The sequence below is a fragment of the Erithacus rubecula genome (assembly GCF_903797595.1).
Source record: "Erithacus rubecula genome assembly, chromosome: 23".
Taxonomy (NCBI): Eukaryota; Metazoa; Chordata; class Aves; order Passeriformes; family Muscicapidae; genus Erithacus; species Erithacus rubecula.
In genome coordinates this window covers 7,091,612-7,108,623 of record NC_136675.1, presented here as the reverse complement: position 1 = coordinate 7,108,623, position 17,012 = coordinate 7,091,612, and the positions used below count along the sequence as shown (strand labels likewise).

General features: G+C 62.0%; 2 protein-coding genes across 15 annotated transcripts; both read right to left on the bottom strand.

Annotated features, from left to right (window-relative positions):
* Nucleotides 1-213: 213 nt before the first annotated feature.
* On the bottom strand, nucleotides 214-3,386 carry SFN (stratifin). The gene has a single exon (XM_079325566.1). The coding sequence runs from the start codon at nucleotides 2,014-2,016 to the stop codon at nucleotides 1,276-1,278; it is 741 nt and encodes a 246-aa protein (XP_079181692.1). The 5' UTR covers nucleotides 2,017-3,386; the 3' UTR covers nucleotides 214-1,275.
* A 2,408-nt stretch (nucleotides 3,387-5,794) lies between these two features.
* ZDHHC18 (zDHHC palmitoyltransferase 18) lies at nucleotides 5,795-16,261 on the bottom strand. 14 transcript variants are annotated; one of them, XM_079325531.1, is made up of 10 exons: nucleotides 15,945-16,261; nucleotides 14,022-14,182; nucleotides 12,847-12,996; nucleotides 11,872-12,009; nucleotides 10,822-10,870; nucleotides 10,417-10,519; nucleotides 9,341-9,450; nucleotides 8,100-8,199; nucleotides 6,517-6,607; nucleotides 5,795-5,868 (listed from the first exon to the last, which is right to left on the bottom strand). In XM_079325531.1, the coding sequence occupies exons 1-9, from the start codon at nucleotides 16,202-16,204 to the stop codon at nucleotides 6,566-6,568; spliced, it is 1,113 nt and encodes a 370-aa protein (XP_079181657.1). In that variant the 5' UTR covers nucleotides 16,205-16,261; the 3' UTR covers nucleotides 5,795-5,868; nucleotides 6,517-6,565. The 14 variants fall into 14 exon arrangements, 13 of the variants coding, with proteins under 13 accessions (XP_079181657.1, XP_079181653.1, XP_079181656.1 ...); XM_079325530.1 differs by having other exon boundaries at nucleotides 5,796-5,871; XR_013776702.1 differs by lacking the exon at nucleotides 10,417-10,519 and having other exon boundaries at nucleotides 5,826-5,871; nucleotides 10,685-10,870.
* Between the last annotated feature and the right edge of the window lie 751 nt (nucleotides 16,262-17,012).

Sequence of the window (17,012 nt, the reverse complement as noted above, 5' to 3'; positions counted from 1 at the left end):
GTGCCTCATTTCCCCCAAATCCCAGGGGTCCCTGGCACTCCATGGGCTGGGGTTTGGCCAGGCCAGGGCCCAGAACTGGCCTGTCCCCCCTGTCCCTGCTCTGGGGCTCCCTCTGAGCCAGGCAGCACCTGAGTCACAGCTTCCCACCCCATCCCGTCCCATCCCATCCCATCCCATCCCAATCCCATCCCACCCCGTCCCGTCCCAGCCCTGCTGAGCTCATAGCCCAGGGTGCTGTGACTGCGCTTTACTGTAATTACCGTTCGTGTTGGAACCCGCAGCGGGGGAGGGGAGGGAGCTGCGCCCTGGCCGGGCCCCGTGCCAGGGCCAGAAGTGCCGAGCGGAGCCTTCACCTGTCCCAGCGCGTCGGGACCTCGAGAGGGGCGTCCCCACCCCGGCCACCCCTGGGCTGTCCCCGTGTCCCCGTGTCCCTGTGTCCCCGTGTCGCTGCCCAAGCAGTTTCTGTGCATTTTCCTCCTCGGACCTCGGGGAGCTGTGGGGGAGGATTGGGGTGTCCTGGGCAGGTTTTGGGGAACCTGGGTTTGTATCAAAGGTTGGGTCAGGGACTCGAGCACCTCATGGAGCTGCCAAAACTCTCGTCCCATGGATGCATAGAGCCCTTCCCAGGGCCGCCCTTCACCCCAAAACCCCTCTGGGGGCTGGGGGGCACCGAGAGCAGCCAGGGCTGGGGGACCCGGCCGCCCCCACCCCGCTGGAAGGGGAGGGAGGGGAGGCGGCGCCCGGAGCTGCCCGGACATGTGAGCAGGGAGAGACGAGGCAGAGAGAGCAGAGCTGCAGGAGAAGGTTTATTGGAGAGCACAGAGGCTTCGGCAACACGAGACCCCTCCCAGAATGGGGGGGCTGCCCGGACCCCCGGCCCCAGCCCAGCCCTCACCTCCTCCTGCCGCTGCTCCACCCTCCGGGACACGGGGTCTGGAGCTGGCACGAGCCAGACTGGACACCCCCCACAAAAAATGTTAAATAGTTGGGGGCTGGCAGCTCTGAGGGACGGAGGCATCCCCTGTCCCTCTTTTCCTCCTCCCCAGAGCAGAGGGTGGGGGAGAGGGAGGGAGGGGGGAGGCCCTGCCAAAACCACCCCCACTCCTGGTATCCAGGCGGGGGGGGAGCTGAGACTCCTTCCCCCTAAAACCAACCAAAAAAAAAAAAACAAAAACAAAAAACAACCAGAAAAAAGACCACCAAAAACCACTTAGAGATGCCGGAGGGTCGGGAGCGGGCGGTGGGGCGGTCCCAGCGCGGCAGCGATGCTCAGGTTCAGTTCTTGGGCTCTTCGCCAGCCTCGCCGCCGTCTTCGCCGGCACACTCGGCTGTCCATAGCGTCAGGTTGTCCCTGAGCAGCTGCATGATGAGGGTGCTGTCCTTGTAGGAGTCTTCGCTGAGCGTGTGCAGGTCGCCCATGGCCTCGTCGAAGGTGGTCTTGGCCAGTGAGATGGCCTGCTCGGGGGCGTTGGCGATCTCGTAGTGGAACACGGAGAAGTTGAGGGCCAGCCCCAGGCGGATGGGGTTCGTGGGCTGCATCTCCTTTTTGCTGATGTCCATGGCCTCTTGGTACGCCTCCTGCGCCTTCTCTATCGTCGACAGGCGGTCGTCCCCGCTGGCCACCTCGGCCAGGTATCGGAAATAGTCGCCCTTCATCTTCAGGTAGAAGACCTTGCTCTCGGTGTCGCTGTCCTTCTTGATGAGATACTTGTCCAGCAAGCCCAGCACGTTGTTGCAGACGGCGTTCAGCTCCTGCTCCACCTTCTCCCGGTACTCGTTCACCACCTGCGCTTTGTCGTCGCCCTCCTCGGTTTTGTGCTCGATGCTGGAGATGACTCTCCACGCCGAGCGCTGGCAGCCCACCACGTTCTTGTAGGCGACCGACAGCAGGTTCCTCTCCTCGTTGGACAGCTCGTCCCCGTGCTCCACCACCGCCTTCATGAAGTCTGCCATGTCCTCGTAGCGCTCAGCCTGCTCGGCCAGCTTGGCCTTCTGCACCTGGTGGTTCCTTGCCATGGCTGGGACGCGGGCGCTTGGGCGAGCAGCGGGGCCGGGAGCCGTGGGAGCCTCTGCCGAGCGCGGCCGCCGGGATTCGCTTTTGGCTGCGCGTCGGAGCCTCGAGCGAGAGCAGGAGGAGCCAGCCAGGTCCAAGGAGTGTCCTCCTCCTCCTCCTCCTCTGCTTCCTCCCCGCCGAGCGCGGCCTTAAAAGGCAAATCGCGGTGAATCATCGCCCGCGGGCGGCGGGCGCTGGGGAGGGGGCGCGGGGGGCGGCCACGCCCTGCCCTCCATGGGTGCGGCACCCCTGGGTGCCCCGGGGCTCTCCCCAGAGCCAACGCCCACCCCGGCACCGGGAGACGCCCATCCCAATGCTGAGAGCGCTTGGGAGGGCGACAGGCGCTGCGGGGGGACGGGGACACTCGGCTCTTCCCCTCCACCTGGAGAAATGGGCCACGGGGTGTGGCCGCTCGTAAAAATGTGTTCCTCCCCCCCGAAAAAGTCATATCACTGTCGTTTTTTAATGCGGTGATTAACTCGGCAGTAATTGCGAGGGCTTGACGGGCAGGTATTTATTCCCACAGGTGGGGAAACCGAGGCAGAGGCTCCGCACCTCTCCCAGGCGCCGCGGGAGGGACCGTCCCAAAAAGCGGGGCACGGTCAGCGCTCGCCTTCGGGCACGGTGGGACCACCTGGACCCCCCCAGTCACCCCGTGGTGGGAGGAGAGAGGGGAGACCCCATCCCCACCCCATCCCCATCCCCTTCCCCATCCCCTCGTGCTGCTCCACCGCTGCCTTTCCCATCCCTCCATCCCACCGGGGACTTCCCGCATCTCTCGGGCTGTGGAGGAAGTTTTAGCCTCGGTTTTTGCACGTTTTCGGTGTTTGCGGGCTGCCCGCGGTGCCCCGATAGGGATCTGAGCTGCGCCTTGCGCTGAGTTTCACTCCGAGCCTGTTGCCACACGCCGGGCGCAGCCCCGGCCCCGGCCCGGCCTTATCTCGGTGCGGGAGCGTGCGGGAAGGGCAGGGCGGGGCGGCGGCTCCGGGCCAAGGCCAAAAGGAGCGTTGTGATTCCTTCCATGAGCCCGGCTCGCTTTGTTCCTCCCCGGCCGGGAGCGCCCCGCGTTCCCCCCGCACCTCGCTCCGCACCCGCAGCGCCCCGGCCGCGATGGAGGACGCGGCAAAGACGCGGGGAGGCTTTTCCCAACCACTTCAAGCGCAGGAAAACGCCCCCCGCCCTCACATCACCCCCCTCTGCAGTCTGGAAAAGGATCCAGGGCTGTTCACCCTGACACGCGCCGGGGTTTGGGGTGCCCGGCTGCCATCGAGGGGTTCCCGTGGCAGCAGCGTGAGGGTGTCCAGCCCCCCCAACCTCCCCGCAGCCCCCCATGGCCCCCAGAGCCATCGCAGCTCCTTCCCCATGGGCTGGTGCCTTGGGGGCCGCGTCCGCCCCGCCGAGACGGGAGAAGGAACTTTGGCTTTCCCTTGGAGCGGGGCACCCTCCAAGAACCTTCAAAGAACTTCCATGGGGCACAAAACCCGCCCCTCACAGAGGGATGGGGGCCAAAGGGTCACCCCAATGTACCCAGCCTGCCAAAAATCCACCTCCTTCCCTCGGAAAACCACGAGCAGGGATCCCTAGGTGGGATAACCTGAGCTCACTGCTTCGGGCAGCAAAACCATAAACTGGGTCTGGGGTCTGCAGTGCCCAGCCCCGGTGAAGGACGCACAGCCTGAGCAGGGTGATCCTGCATTTGGGGAGCCCCCGGTGGGATCCCCCTTCCCCAGGACACCTGTGGGGTGGGGGTGGCTCAGCCTCGGGCCGGCGTCTGTGGCAGCCCCTGCTTTGAGCTGCTGCCAAATTCCGGCTGAGAGGAGGCAAAGCAGGGGAGGATGAAGGGCAAAGCCCCAAATCCCGGCGCAGGGGCTGTGGGGGAGCTGCACCTTCACCCCACAGAGCACCCGCGGGTGCCCCGAATGGCAGAAGGTGCATCCCAAACCATTCTGCGGTTCTGTGATCACCCCGGGGAGGGGGCGCCCAGCAGCCCCCGGCCCTGGGGACGCTGCCCGGGCCAGTGCACGTCCCAGCCCCGCGAGCCGAGGGCGGGCGGGGCAGGAGCCGCAGGATGCCCGCGGCTGTTCCCAGCGGCACCGCAGGGATGCTCCGAGCCCGTCTAGCCACCCTGCCCAGCCCTGCTGCTCCCCGGGCCGCGGGGACGCTGCCAGCTCCCGGAGCTCCAGCGGACACCGCATTTTTCCGAGGGTGCTCACGGCGCCCCGGGCACTGCCCGTTCTCCCGGCCTGCACAGGAGGGTGCCGAGCCGCGCACGGCTGAGCCCGGCCCCAGACCGAGCCACAGCTCGGGAAGCTCCTGGCTCCCGTCCCCAGGGCTGATGACAAAGCGGTGCCAGCCCTCGGTGCCTTCTCTCGACTCCCTGCTCGGACCTGCCCAGGCAGGAGCCGCTCCCCTCCGCCGGCGGAGCAGAGCCAGACACCAGAGTACGGTAAACAGGAGAAACTTTCATTGTGGTACAAAAGTAAAAGGCATAAAGAGATGGTGGATCCTGCAGGGCTGGGGCAGGCCTGGCTGCTCCACTCAGCTCTCAGCCCAGGGTTGGTGCTCGAGCCCCTTCCCCTAAAACCAGACCGTGCTGGGAGGAGGCTGCCAGGGGTAAATAAACTGGCCAGGCTGGAATTCCTGTCTGGAAACTTCTCCAGCACATGGACACGGCTTGGGGGGCTTTGGTGCCCCTGGCTGGGCTGGAAATGTTCTGGCGTGATCGTGGTCCTTCCAAAATCCCCTCGGGATGCCAACCACGACGATTCCAGCCTCCGTGGGGGAGACACCGTCCCAGCGTGTCTTGTCCAGCTGGTGGCCACGGGAGCCCCCCCAGGGCATCCTACAGGGGCTGTGGCTCCTACACTCGGGGTGTCTGTATGGATTTGAGCTCTGGGGGTGTTTGTCTCTATGGCTTTGAGCTCTCAGGGTTTTTTGTCTGTATGGCTTTGAGCTCTCAGGCTGTTTGTCTCTATGGCTTTGAGCTCTCGGGTGTTTGTTTCCGTGGCTTTGAGCTCTGGGGGTGTTTGTCTCTATGGCTTTGAGCTCTCGGGTGTTTGTCTCCATGGCTTTGAGCTCTCAGGCTGTTTGTTTCCATGGCTTTGAGCTCTCAGGGTGTTTGTCTCTATGGCTTTGAGCTCTGGGGGTGTTTGTCTCTATGGCTTTGAGCTCTCGGGTGTTTGTTTCCGTGGCTTTGAGCTCTCAGGCTGTTTGTCTCTATGGCTTTGAGCTCTGGGGGTGTTTGTCTCTATGGCTTTGAGCTCTCGGGTGTTGGATTCCATGGCTTTGAGCTCTCAGGGTGTTTGTTTCCATGGCTTTGAGCTCTCAGGGTGTTTGTCTCTATGGCTTTGAGCTCTGGGGGTGTTTGTCTCTATGGCTTTGAGCTCTCGGGTGTTGGATTCCATGGCTTTGAGCTCTCGGCTGTTTGTCTCTATGGCTTTGAGCTCTGGGGGTGTTTGTCTCTATGGCTTTGAGCTCTCGGGTGTTTGTTTCCGTGGCTTTGAGCTCTGGGGGTGTTTGTCTCTATGGCTTTGAGCTCTGGGGGTGTTTGTCTCTATGGCTTTGAGCTCTGGGGGTGTTTGTCTCTATGGCTTTGAGCTCTGGGGGTGTTTGTCTCTATGGCTTTGAGCTCTCAGGGTGTTTGTCTCTATGGCTTTGAGCTCTCGGGTGTTGGATTCCATGGCTTTGAGCTCTGTTTGTTTCCGTGGCTCGGGCTCCGAGCGGCTCCCGGCGCTCTCCCGGCGCCGGGCCGGGCGGGGGCAGCCCCGGTGGTCACGGCCGCGGGTCGGTCCCGGGAGGAGCCCGAGGGGCACGGGCTGCTGGGCCCGCCCGCAGCGAGGAGGAGGAGAGGGGAGGAAGAGAGAGAGGTTAGTGGCAGGAGCAGGGCGGGGCAGCCGGGCTCGCTCCGAGGGTGGGACCGGGCCCAGGAAGCGGCTCCGTGCCCGCCCCGAGGCTCGGGGGCTGCGGGAGGGGGCGCGGGTGACACAGGACACCCCAAAGGGCCCTGAGGGAACTGACCTCGGTCACGGCAGGAGGAACCGGGAGCTGCCGAGGGGCCAGAGGGGTGACCTGAGCCGCAGAACGGGCAGGGATGGGGCACAGGGGCCGCAGCTCCCCCCAAACACCGAACCTCTCCCGCCCGGGGCTCCTCACACACCCACGCCAGGCTGTGCCCCAGAACCTTCTGCCATCCCTGCCCACGTGTCCCAGTGTCCCCCAGTGTCCCCCAGTGTCCCCCATGCAGACCAGCTGGCCCCAGCACAAAGCCAGGGCAAACCAAAGCCATCCTCCTCTGGCCAAGCCTTCGGTGACCCCTCTCAGCCCTGGCACCACTGCCCCCAAGCCAGGGGGCTCTGGTGGGATGGATGGGTGTGAACACAGCTGGATGGGCTCTGAGCCAGAGCTGACATGCAGTGGAGATGGGTGGCTGGAGTGGTGAGAGGGAGAAGGAAGCACTTTCTTACCAGCCAACCCCCAGAAATCAGGGCAAGCGTCCGAGGAGGGGAAATCCCGTCAGGCTGTGCAGGAAATGGCAAAGTCCTGGCAGGCATCCTCCTGGGGAAGACACCAGAGGTCATGCACCTCACACCTGCACGGGGCCAGAGGGGCTGGCAGGGCTGGGGAAAGGACACCGAGGTGACAACAGCCTGGAAATGTGGGACAGCAAATTCCCCTCACTCCGTGAGAGTCACAGCAGCTGCTGCTCCTCCCTCGTGGCAGGAGCCCCCAGGAGTCTCCAGTGAGACCTGAGCCCAGCAGAGCCCAAGTGGCACCTGAGAGATGCCAAACCCCGGCACACACCTGCCCTCTTCTGTCTTCAAGGAGGAAAATAATCATCCAAGCAGTTAGCTCTTTAAAAATAGAATTTTATTGAGTAACAAAGCAAACTGGTTTAAATAAAAACAAGAAGGAGTCTGGCCCCTGGTAACCCCCCTCCTCACTGCTCCTCTGCCATCCCCCTGGCACTTGCAGAGAGCAGAGCACGATGCTGGTGAACTCAGGGGGACTGGGCTGCCCCCAAAATGTGCTGCCCCTGCCCCAGGCTGAAACTGGTCTGTCTGACCCCAGGAAACCTGACAGGCAGCTCGGCACTGTGAGCCTCTGCACAGGACAGAAAATGTTCCACGTAGAAAAAAAAGTCCGACAAATTGTGCAAAAATATCCAGCAGCTTTTAGTAACACGATTCAAGTATTGCTACAAGGTTTGTGACTCTCCCTTCCCCCGGGGACACAGCTGGGTGCAGAGGGGTGCTCATGGAGCAGAGCTGGGATGGCTCCCAGGGCAAGGGACAGCCCTGGGGACTCTGCTGGTCAGGAACCAAACCAAGGGCAGAACAGAGAGCAGCACCCCTCACTGCTTCCCCTGCCAGGGCAGTGACCCTCAGGAATTCACACACTTCTCTGTTGCCTTTTGGTCTCCCACAGACAGGACACAGCCCTGGGACCTGCACCTCGTGAGAGCCACAGAGCACAGAGTTCCCTGACTCGTGTCCTTGCTGCAAAACGTGTCTGGCCAACTGGCAGGGCCAAAACACAGCCCCAGGCAGAAACAGCCCCAGCAGGGAGCACCCAGACATCCTCAGTGGCCTCCCAGCTGCACAGCCCAGCTGACCAAGGGAGAGCTGCTGCAGCCTGAGAGCCAGAGCAGCTGCCAGGGCCCAGGGGACAGGTGTGTGACAGGGACACACCAGCTCCTCCAGCCCCAGGGACATCATCTGCCAGTGCCCACCTCCCTCCCAGCAGGAACCACAGCAATGCTGCAGCTCAGGGGTCTGGCACCCTCCTGTTCCCAGCCCAAGGGTCCCACAAGCTGTTGGGCTCTGTCAGGCAAAACCCCTGACAGGCCACATCACAGTGAAACAAATACACAAAAAGTAATAAATAAATGTAAAAAAAAAAAAAAAAAAAAAAAAGAAGGCAACGCATGGCTCGAGTCTTTGGCAGCTCTGGGTGCCAGGGCTGTGCCAGGGAAAGGGACTGGCTGGAGCAAGGTGCAGGCACAGCAGGCACTGGGAACATCACAGCACTGCTAGGGAATGCCTCCTACCATGCTGCTGTCAGTTTTGGCTCCAAAGGAAGGGATTTCACTCTTGGGACTGGAGGGGGTCCCCACATCTGGCTGGATAAATCCTCTTCTGTCTATCAAACTGCAAAACAGGGAACAAAGACTGGAGCTGAGAGCTCACAGGCCACAGGGGAGGCTCCTGCCTCGAGCCACAGACCCCATCCCATGAACCACAGACCCTCCCCACGAGCCACAGACCCTCCCCACGAGCCACAGACCCCATCCCATGAACCACAGACCCCATCCCATGAACCACAGACCCTCCCCATGAGCCACAGGGAGCTCGAGGCCACCACAAACCCAAAGGGGAACTGGCCAAAGAGCTTCACAACATGAAACCAACGTGAAAGAGGAACAAACTGGGGTAAAAGGCTCTTCTCCTCCCCACAGCCTCCCAGCCTGGCTCCCTGGATGCACAGACTAACCAGCTCTGAATGGCAGCTCTGCATTTTGGCTCTTCTGAACCCACCAAGAAGCCTGGGGACACTTCAGAGGGCAGGGATGTGATATTAAATACAAACCACACTTCACTCTGCTGCCCTCACACTGAGTTAGCACCACAGGGCTGCTCCAAAGTGGGTCCTGCAGGGATGCCCAGGACAGGCTGGGAGCTGCAGGCAGCTCCTGAGCTGGTGAGCAGAGCAGGGCCTGCCCCTGCCCAACTGCACCATCTTGTGACCAAGCTGCAGCTGTCCTGGGCTCGGGGACACTCCCAGCCAGGGAGGAGCCCTGGGAGGGGACCCTGAGCACTCCTGGAGCTCTCAGGGCTGGTGAGAGCTGGAATGGGCCTGGGGACAGCCCTGGGGACACTCTGCTGGTCAGAAACCCAAACCAGGGTCCCTGCACTGCTGGGGATCTCCCCTGTCTGTCAAACACAGAACCATGGGATGGTTTGGGACCCTAAATATCACCTCACTCCAGCCCCTGCCGTGGGGACAAGCAGTGCCTGTGCTGGACTGAGCCTCTGCTGCCAAGTGCTTTGCTGCTCTTCCCCTTATCCAACTGCAGGGCTTGTCTTATCCTCAAGTTCCACAAAACAACTACAACTGACCCAAATCCATCCAGTTCCAACACAGTTCAGAGTTCAGCCATCCCCAGCCTTTCTCTGCAGAGTGGGGACCTTTCCAGCTCCCCATCAGGAGTGTTTGTGCTGCCACAGACCCAGCCAGCCCTGCCCTTCCCAAGGCTCTCTCCAGAGCAGGATGCAGCCCCAGTGCCCTTACCTGGGATGGAATGGCCCACAGAGCACTGCACAGCAGTTTGTGAGGATGCTTTTGTGGCTGTAGGGATTGGCAAACTCCGAGCCCCTCTTGTTTGACCAGGACCCCTTGATCTGGAAGGGATGGGCACAGATTAGGAGGGGAGGCTGAGAGAGCAGTGACACAGCAGGGGATGCTGGCAGGGGTGGCAGGTTTGTCCTGGAGCACAGGGACAACTCCTGCAGGCACAGGCAGTCCTGCTGAGCCTCAGCCCTGCAGCTGCACAGCTCCCAAGCTGTCACTGCCACCTCTGCCACACCAGCCCTGCACATCTGGCACAGGGGGTGGGCAGCTGCACATCTGGCTCAGGCTGCACTCAACCATCACCTGCACATTTCCTCCTCCTGTTTTGCTTTCTCTCCCCAGCTGCAGCACAAGGCTGGAGCCACCAGTGCTGCGTACAAACTGGGAGCTTCACTCCCCCAGCCCTGAGCAGCTCTGCCACACCTCTGAGTGAAAGGTGGAGGGGAAAGGAGAAAAAGCAAAACCAAAAGGGATGCAAACACACCTTGTGCAGGGCTGGAAGCTCCCAGCAGGGATTACAGGTACTTCTGGCCAGAAGGGCGAATTTTGACTCTGAGGATCAGACAGATCCTGCTTTTCCATACAATCTGCCACACTCAGGGCACTCATTTGGTCCTTGGAGTCTGTGCACACCCCAGATTTGAAGGTAAATCTCATCAGATGTCTGTGCATCGTTTGCTAATTAGAGATGAGGAACTGCCAGACACAAAGGGACTGGCCCAGGGTCTCAGAGGAAACCCATGGTTACACAGGATGCTGAATTCAGATCACCCAGCTCACACCCAGATACCCCTCTGGGCCAGCCTGCCTTTTTTCATCTCACCACTCCTAATTTTAAGCAAGGCCACAAACAGACTGGAAAAAACACACACGTGATGGTTCTAACTCAGCCTGAAAGTGCAGCTGTGGGCACAGGCAGTGAAACACTGCACTGAGGAGCCAAGAAGGGCCTGCAGGGCTGCCCAGATGGGGCACAGGCAGATGGCAGCAGGACAGACAGACAGACAGGTACTCACATCTTCGTTTGTCGTCAGGTTGGAGGCGACTAAGTAAGTGTGAAAACCTGAGAGGCCCAAAATAGACCAGACTGAGAAAAAACAAATCACCAGCTCCAGCACAGTGAAACAAAAGTCAAGGAGGTCTCAAGGAACAAAATCTTCCCACAAGGAGAGGCTGAGGAATGTCTGGGGAGGTTTGGCAAGCTTCCCACTCCTCCAAGGCACAGCCTGCTCCAGCTCTTCCCTTTCCACCCAAACTGGCAAACTGGGAAACTCTGTCACCCACCCTTAGTCCCAGGTAGCCAGGGGGCTAAATGAATCTGGGGAAAGGACAGCAGGTGACCTGCCAAGAGCTCCTGCCCCTCTCTGCCAGTGATCAGTGCTGCAGGGCACCCCGAGCAGCTGCTGCCAGCAGAAGGATATCTCGCAGGGGTTGTCTTCAGAGTGGCAAGGAACCCATCCCTCTGGGAGCCTGCAAAAAACCACAAGGCATGGCATCAGCAGGCAGCCCTGCCCCTGGGCTGTGTGCATCTGTCTGTCTGTCTGAGGAACAGCCACAGTCTGGATCATCACAGGAATGTCAGTGCCCAGACACAGCTCAGGAGATGTGGGGCTGGTGGGAAGTCACCTTCCCTTCCAGGGACAGGGTGGCTGCACCCCAGCTCTGAGAGCAAACCCCAGCTCCCAAAGCCCCTCTGCAGCGAGGGCTGATCCTGGGACCCTTGAACCCCTCAGCTGCTGCAATGCCCCCAGACCTTTCCTTCCCCACCCAGAGCTGAGCAGGGAGCAGCAGAGCCCCTGCAGGGATGAGCAGGGGGCAGCAGGGCTGTGCAGGGACCCCAGACCCAGCAGGGATGAGCAGACACCCCCCCAGCCCTGCAGGGATGAACAGACACCCCAGGCCCTGCAGGGATGAGCAGACACCCCAGGCCCTGCAGGTTCCCAGGCTGTGCAGGTTCCCAGCCCTGCAGACCCCCCAGCCCCTGCAGACCCCCCAGCCCCTGCAGACCCCCCCAGCCCCTGCAGACCCCCCAGCCCCTGCAGACCCCCCAGGCCTGCAGATCCCCCAGCCCCTGCAGACCCCCCAGGCCTGCAGACCCCCCAGCCCTGCAGACCCCCCAGCCCCTGCAGACCCCCCAGCCCCTGCAGACCCCCCCAGCCCCTGCAGACCCCCCAGCCCCTGCAGACCCCCCAGGCCTGCAGATCCCCCAGCCCCTGCAGACCCCCCAGGCCTGCAGACCCCCCAGGCCCTGCAGACCCCCCAGGCCTGCAGACCCCCCAGGCCCTGCAGACCCCCAGGCCTGCAGACCCCCCAGCCCCTGCAGACCCCCCAGGCCTGCAGATCCCCCAGCCCCTGCAGACCCCCCAGGCCTGCAGACCCCCCAGGCCTGCAGACCCCCCTGGCCTGCAGACCCCCCAGGCCCTGCAGACCCCCCAGGCCTGCAGACCCCCCAGGCCTGCAGGTGCACTCACGCAGCGTGAGGTGGGTGACCACGCAGGCGAAGATGAAGGCCGTGAGGAAGGACAGGGACAGGATGAAGGCGTAGAAGTAGCGGTAGTTGCGCTTGCCCACGCAGTTCCCCACCCAGGGGCAGTGGTGATCGAATCTCTCTGGAATAGAGGCTCAGGGTGAGGAGGGCTCCCAGCACACACAGCCCTGCTCAGCACCCCAAAACCAGCCACAAACCCACCTCCCCCTGCACCCCGAGGGCAGAACCCTCTGCAGGGGCACAGAGCTGCCACGGCCCTGCACAGCCAGGGCTCACACAGGAGCAGCCCTGTGTGTGTGGAGCAGTGCATTGCACAGAACCCTCTGCAGGGGCACAGAGCTGCCATGGCCCTGCACAGCCAGGGCTCACACAGGAGCAGCCTGCAGCAGGTCCTGTGTGTGTCCCTGTGCCCCCGTCCCTGTGTGTGTCCCTGTGTGTGTCTCTGTGTGTGTCCCTGTGTGTGTCCCTGTCTCTGTGTGTGTCCCTGTGTCCCTGTGTGTGTCCCTGTGTCCCTGTGTGTGTCCCTGTGTCCCTGTGTGTGTCCCTGTCTCTGTGTGTGTCCCTGTGTCCCTGTGTGTGTCCCTGTGTCCCTGTGTGTGTCCCTGTGTGTGTCCCTGTGTGTGTCCCTGTCTCTGTGTGTGTCCCTGTGTCCCTGTGTGTGTCCCTGTCCCTGTGCCCCTGTGTGTGTCCCTGTGTGTGTCCCCGTCTCTGTGTGTGTCCCTGTGTCCCTGTGTGTGTCCCTGTGTGTGTCCCTGTCCCTGTGCCCCTGTGTGTGTCCCTGTGTCCCTGTCCCTGTGTGTGTCCCTGTGTCCCTGTGTGTGTCCCTGTGTCCCTGTCCCCTCACCCACGCAGTTGTCACAGACGCTGCAGTGCGAGGTGCGGGTTTGTGTGTCTCTGTGTGTGTCCCTGTGTGTGTCCCTGTGTCCCTGTGTGTGTCCCTGTGTCCCTGTCCCCTCACCCACGCAGTTGTCACAGACGCTGCAGTGCGAGGTGCGCGGCGGCCGGAACATCTTGCAGGTGTAGCAGTACTTGAGCTTCACCACGTACTTGTTGATCACCACCTCCATGGTGCGGGCTGGGGGCCGGTACGTGGAGCTGCCCATGCTGTCTGCAGGGACAGGAGGGACATCACACCCCGGGCCACCCCCCGCTGCAGCGACTCGTCCCCATCCCTGGGCAAGGACAGCAGCAGGTCTCAAGTGCTCCAGCATGGAATTTAACATGTTTGTGCTCATAGCAAAAAGAGGATTCCTGCTCCTCCAGGTTTAAGCTGAGGATTTTTAGGGGCACTGTAAGTTCCGTGCCTGTGTGCTGACACTTTTTATTCCCTGGGGACTGGAGACTGTTCCTGTACACAGCAATAGCTGGAAACCCCCAGCATCATGTTTGCATGATACTCCTTTTAGTCACACCCACAAAAGTACCTTTCCAGCTGTGAGGAAATCTTCAGAAATAGTGATGGTAGCAGTGAGCATGTTAAGAGGATAATAAGTGGATTATATTAACAGTAACAGCTGGCACATCAGGCAGCATCTGCAGCCAGATTACTGCTTTAGGCCCTTATAAATAGCAACATGGATCACCACTCTAGGGATATTTAAAAACCATTTTTAAAGTCAGATGTAGAATTACTGCCTTGCATCTGTCTTCAGAGGGACAGATTCAAGCTGTCTCACATCAGCTTTGCTTTTCCAACCTGTCACATCAACGAGCTCCAGAGCTGCTGGATGCAAACACCTCCTTGGCTGTCCCCAAGCCAGCGTGACAGAGCAGTTTTTAGATGAGGACAAACATCAGCCTGCTCTAAAGAACACCTTGCAGCACAGCAGGCTCAATGGCAAATCACACTGTCAAAAAGCATTAATTATCCTTCCAATCTGCTGCCTGGGACTGAACAGGAACAAAAAGCACCTGAGCTGCTCTGCACATCCTCTCTGAGGCACTGCCTGCTATGCCAGAGGAGCTTGTTGCACCTCTCACCACGACTGCCAAACACTGTCAAGCCTCACAATCTGATACTCTGCATTTTTCTCTACCCTGGACAAACCTTAAAGAGCCAAGACCCAAAAAAGGGGCCTGAAAGGTGCAGAGACCCACATAGAGCCTGCACAGGAGAGGGATCAGAGCTCTCACCAATCCTCTTCTCCAGGTCTGCAGCCTCGCTGGGGGTGGCTCTGGGCAGGATCCCTGGGTCTCTGAAGCTTGTCTGGAGCAGGCAGCTGATGACAAAGAAGAAGAGGACGGCGGCGATGACGGGGATGGCCAGGGTCAGGTGACTGGCAAGGAAGGGGCAGCTGTTAAAAGATAAATGAAATGGAATTGTTATCAATCATTGCACAGAGCTGCTGCCAGCTGGGACATCACACCACGAGCTATCACAGGGCAGTGGGCTCAGCAGCCAGGCTGGGGCTGTTCCTGCAGAGATGGGGACTGGTGTGATCACACCAGGGCAGCTGGGGACAGCAGAGCACACAGCCCTGCACACACAGAGCACTGTCCCCTCCTGCACAGGCTGATCAGCACCCAGAGCCAGCACAGCGTGGGCTGCCCCAGTCCTGAGGGCTGCAGGCAGTGCTCAGGCTCTGCAGCACTCTCAGAGAATTAAGCAACTTTTGTTTCACCTCCTCAGCTGTCCAGAACAAAGCAACAAAACCCCTCCAGTCCAAGCCTGAGCCCCCCAGTCATCGACAGAGAGCTCTGTGAGAGATGTGAGCTTGTCACCCCTTTCCTGGGAGAACCACTCTGCCCCAGGAGGGAACAAGAAATCACAGAATCCCCAAATGGTTTGGTTTGGACCTTAAAGATCATCCCATCCCACCCCTGCCATGGCAAGGACACCTCCCACTGACCCAGGCTGCCCCAAGCCCTGTCCAGCCTGGCTTGGGCACTGCCAGGGATCCAGGGGCAGCCACAGCTGCTCTGGGCACCCTGTGCCAGGTTTTCCCATAGAAACCATGAAGTGCAGACACAGGCAAGATGCATTTACTGTACACCCAGCAAACTGGAGCCTGTGCTATAGGGGCAACCCTGCTAAAATAACAACTCGGAGAGCCCCAGGGCATCCTGGAGCACGAGAGAGTGACTCGGCAAGAAGGGAGGCAGAGCAGATGTCCCTGTCCCCTGCCTGGCCACACAAAGCCGTCCCTGTGCTGAGCTGCCAGGGCAGGGACCTGCTGAGAAAAGGGGTTTTTCCATCGGATGCTGTGCCTGCTGCCCGCAGCTGCCTGTGCCTTTCAGCTCATCTCACTTCTCACAGCCTCTAATCCCATCAAGCACTTTCATCTCCTCACCAGCAGGCTCGGGCAGCTTTACTCCGACACTTGCAGGGAATAAAAAAACCCAACAAAAAGCGGCTCCCATCCCTCCCGGGACAGAGCAGGAGGCAGGACAGAGCCCTCCAGGGCCCTGCCCAGCTCCCCGCAGCACAGACACTCCGGGATGCTCCTGGCTGTCCCTCCCTCGGGCTGCAGGCGCCTCTGGAGCAGCTTTCCAAAGGAAAGGGGACCGGGCACATGCTGCTCCTTCTTCCCCAGACTCCCAGCTCCACATCCCCGAGGTGGGACGCACAAGGTTTCAGCCAAAGGTTTTAAAGAAATGCTGTTCCTAGACCCCAGGGATGGACAAAGCCACGAGCCTTGGGGATTTTCCCGGTTTTTGGGCCAATTCTCTTCTTGGGAGCAAAAGGGGGGCTGCACTTAGGGGCCGGGGGGCACCCTAAGGGGATGTTAAACCCCTCCCTGAGGCCAGACTGAGCAAACAAGGTGCAGAACAACCCCCACCCCCAAACACACACCTGGGGACAGGTGAGAGGGCAGTCTGGGGGCTGTGCTGTGGGGACCCGCGGGGGGACGGTGACCCCCAGCCCACCTCCCTCCCAGCACGGGGAGCCAGCGTGGGGGGCCAGCCAGCCCCGCCAGCCCCGTTATCCCCGCCAGCCCCGTTAGCTCCATCAGCCCCGTTATCCCCGCCAGCCCCGCTCCCCCGGCGGGCCAGCGGAGGGAGCAGGCGCTGCTCGCAGCCCCGAGGGGCAGCACGGAGTCTCCGGGCCGGACTCACTCGAAGGCGAAGAAGAGGCCGCTGGTGGCCAGGATGAGGCCGAGCGTGAGGGCGAAGACGCCGCTGTGCCGCGCCAGCATCAGGCGGCCGCCGCAGTAGAAGCGGTTGCGGCCCGGGAACACCTCCCACTTCCTGCGGGGCCGCTGCGCCGCTCCGGGCCCCGCCGGCGGCGGCGACGGCGACAGCGACAGCGACCCGGCCGGGCCCGGGCCTGCGGCCGCCGCCCCGGGCGGGATCTGCCGGTACTCGCAGTCCTTCATGGCCCCGCCGCGGCGCGCGGAGCCCCGGCCGCGATCCCCGCCGGCCCCGCCCCGCTCCCCGCCGGCCCCGCCCCGCTCCCCGCCAGCCCCGCCCCGCTCCCGGCCGGCCCCGCCCCGCTCCCCGCCAGCCCCGCCCCGCTCCCCGCCAGCCCCGCCCCGCTCCCGGCCGGCCCCGCCCCGCTCCCCGCCAGCCCCGCCCCGCTCCCCGCCAGCCCCGCCCCGCTCCCGGCCGGCCCCGCCCCGCTCCCCGCCGGCCCCGCCCCGCTCCCCGCCGGCCCCGCCCCGCTCCCCGCCAGCCCCGCCCCGCTCCCCGGTCCCGTTCCCAAGCCCCGCCCCGCGCACAGCGCCCCCTGCCGGCCGCCGCCGGCGCGGATCCCCGGGCCCGAGCGGAGCCTTTCCCGTGACACAAACTCACCCTCCCGGTTTTCTGGTGCCGGTTTGCGGGAGGCGCCGGGCGCTCCAAAGGCAGCCGGGGTTCAAGGTGTGGCAGCCCGGGTCTGGGAGAGAACCCGACCCCAAAGCACCGACCCCAAAGCACCGCCCCAAACCCTGACACCTCCCCCGGCCCCACCCCCAGCCCGACCCCGCCCCCGGAACAGCGATGACGTCGCAGAGCGACGCCCCTCGAGCCACATGGTAATTTTTTGAGATCACGTGGTTAAACATGGCACGTGAGGTGAAAGTCACATGACACCGAACTAACACGTGACCATCCAGCGTCACGGGTCACTTCCCACATCACGTGACTCGGGGTCACCCGACACCGCCCCAAGGCACGTGACCCTCTCAGCATCCCGCGGGGGGCACG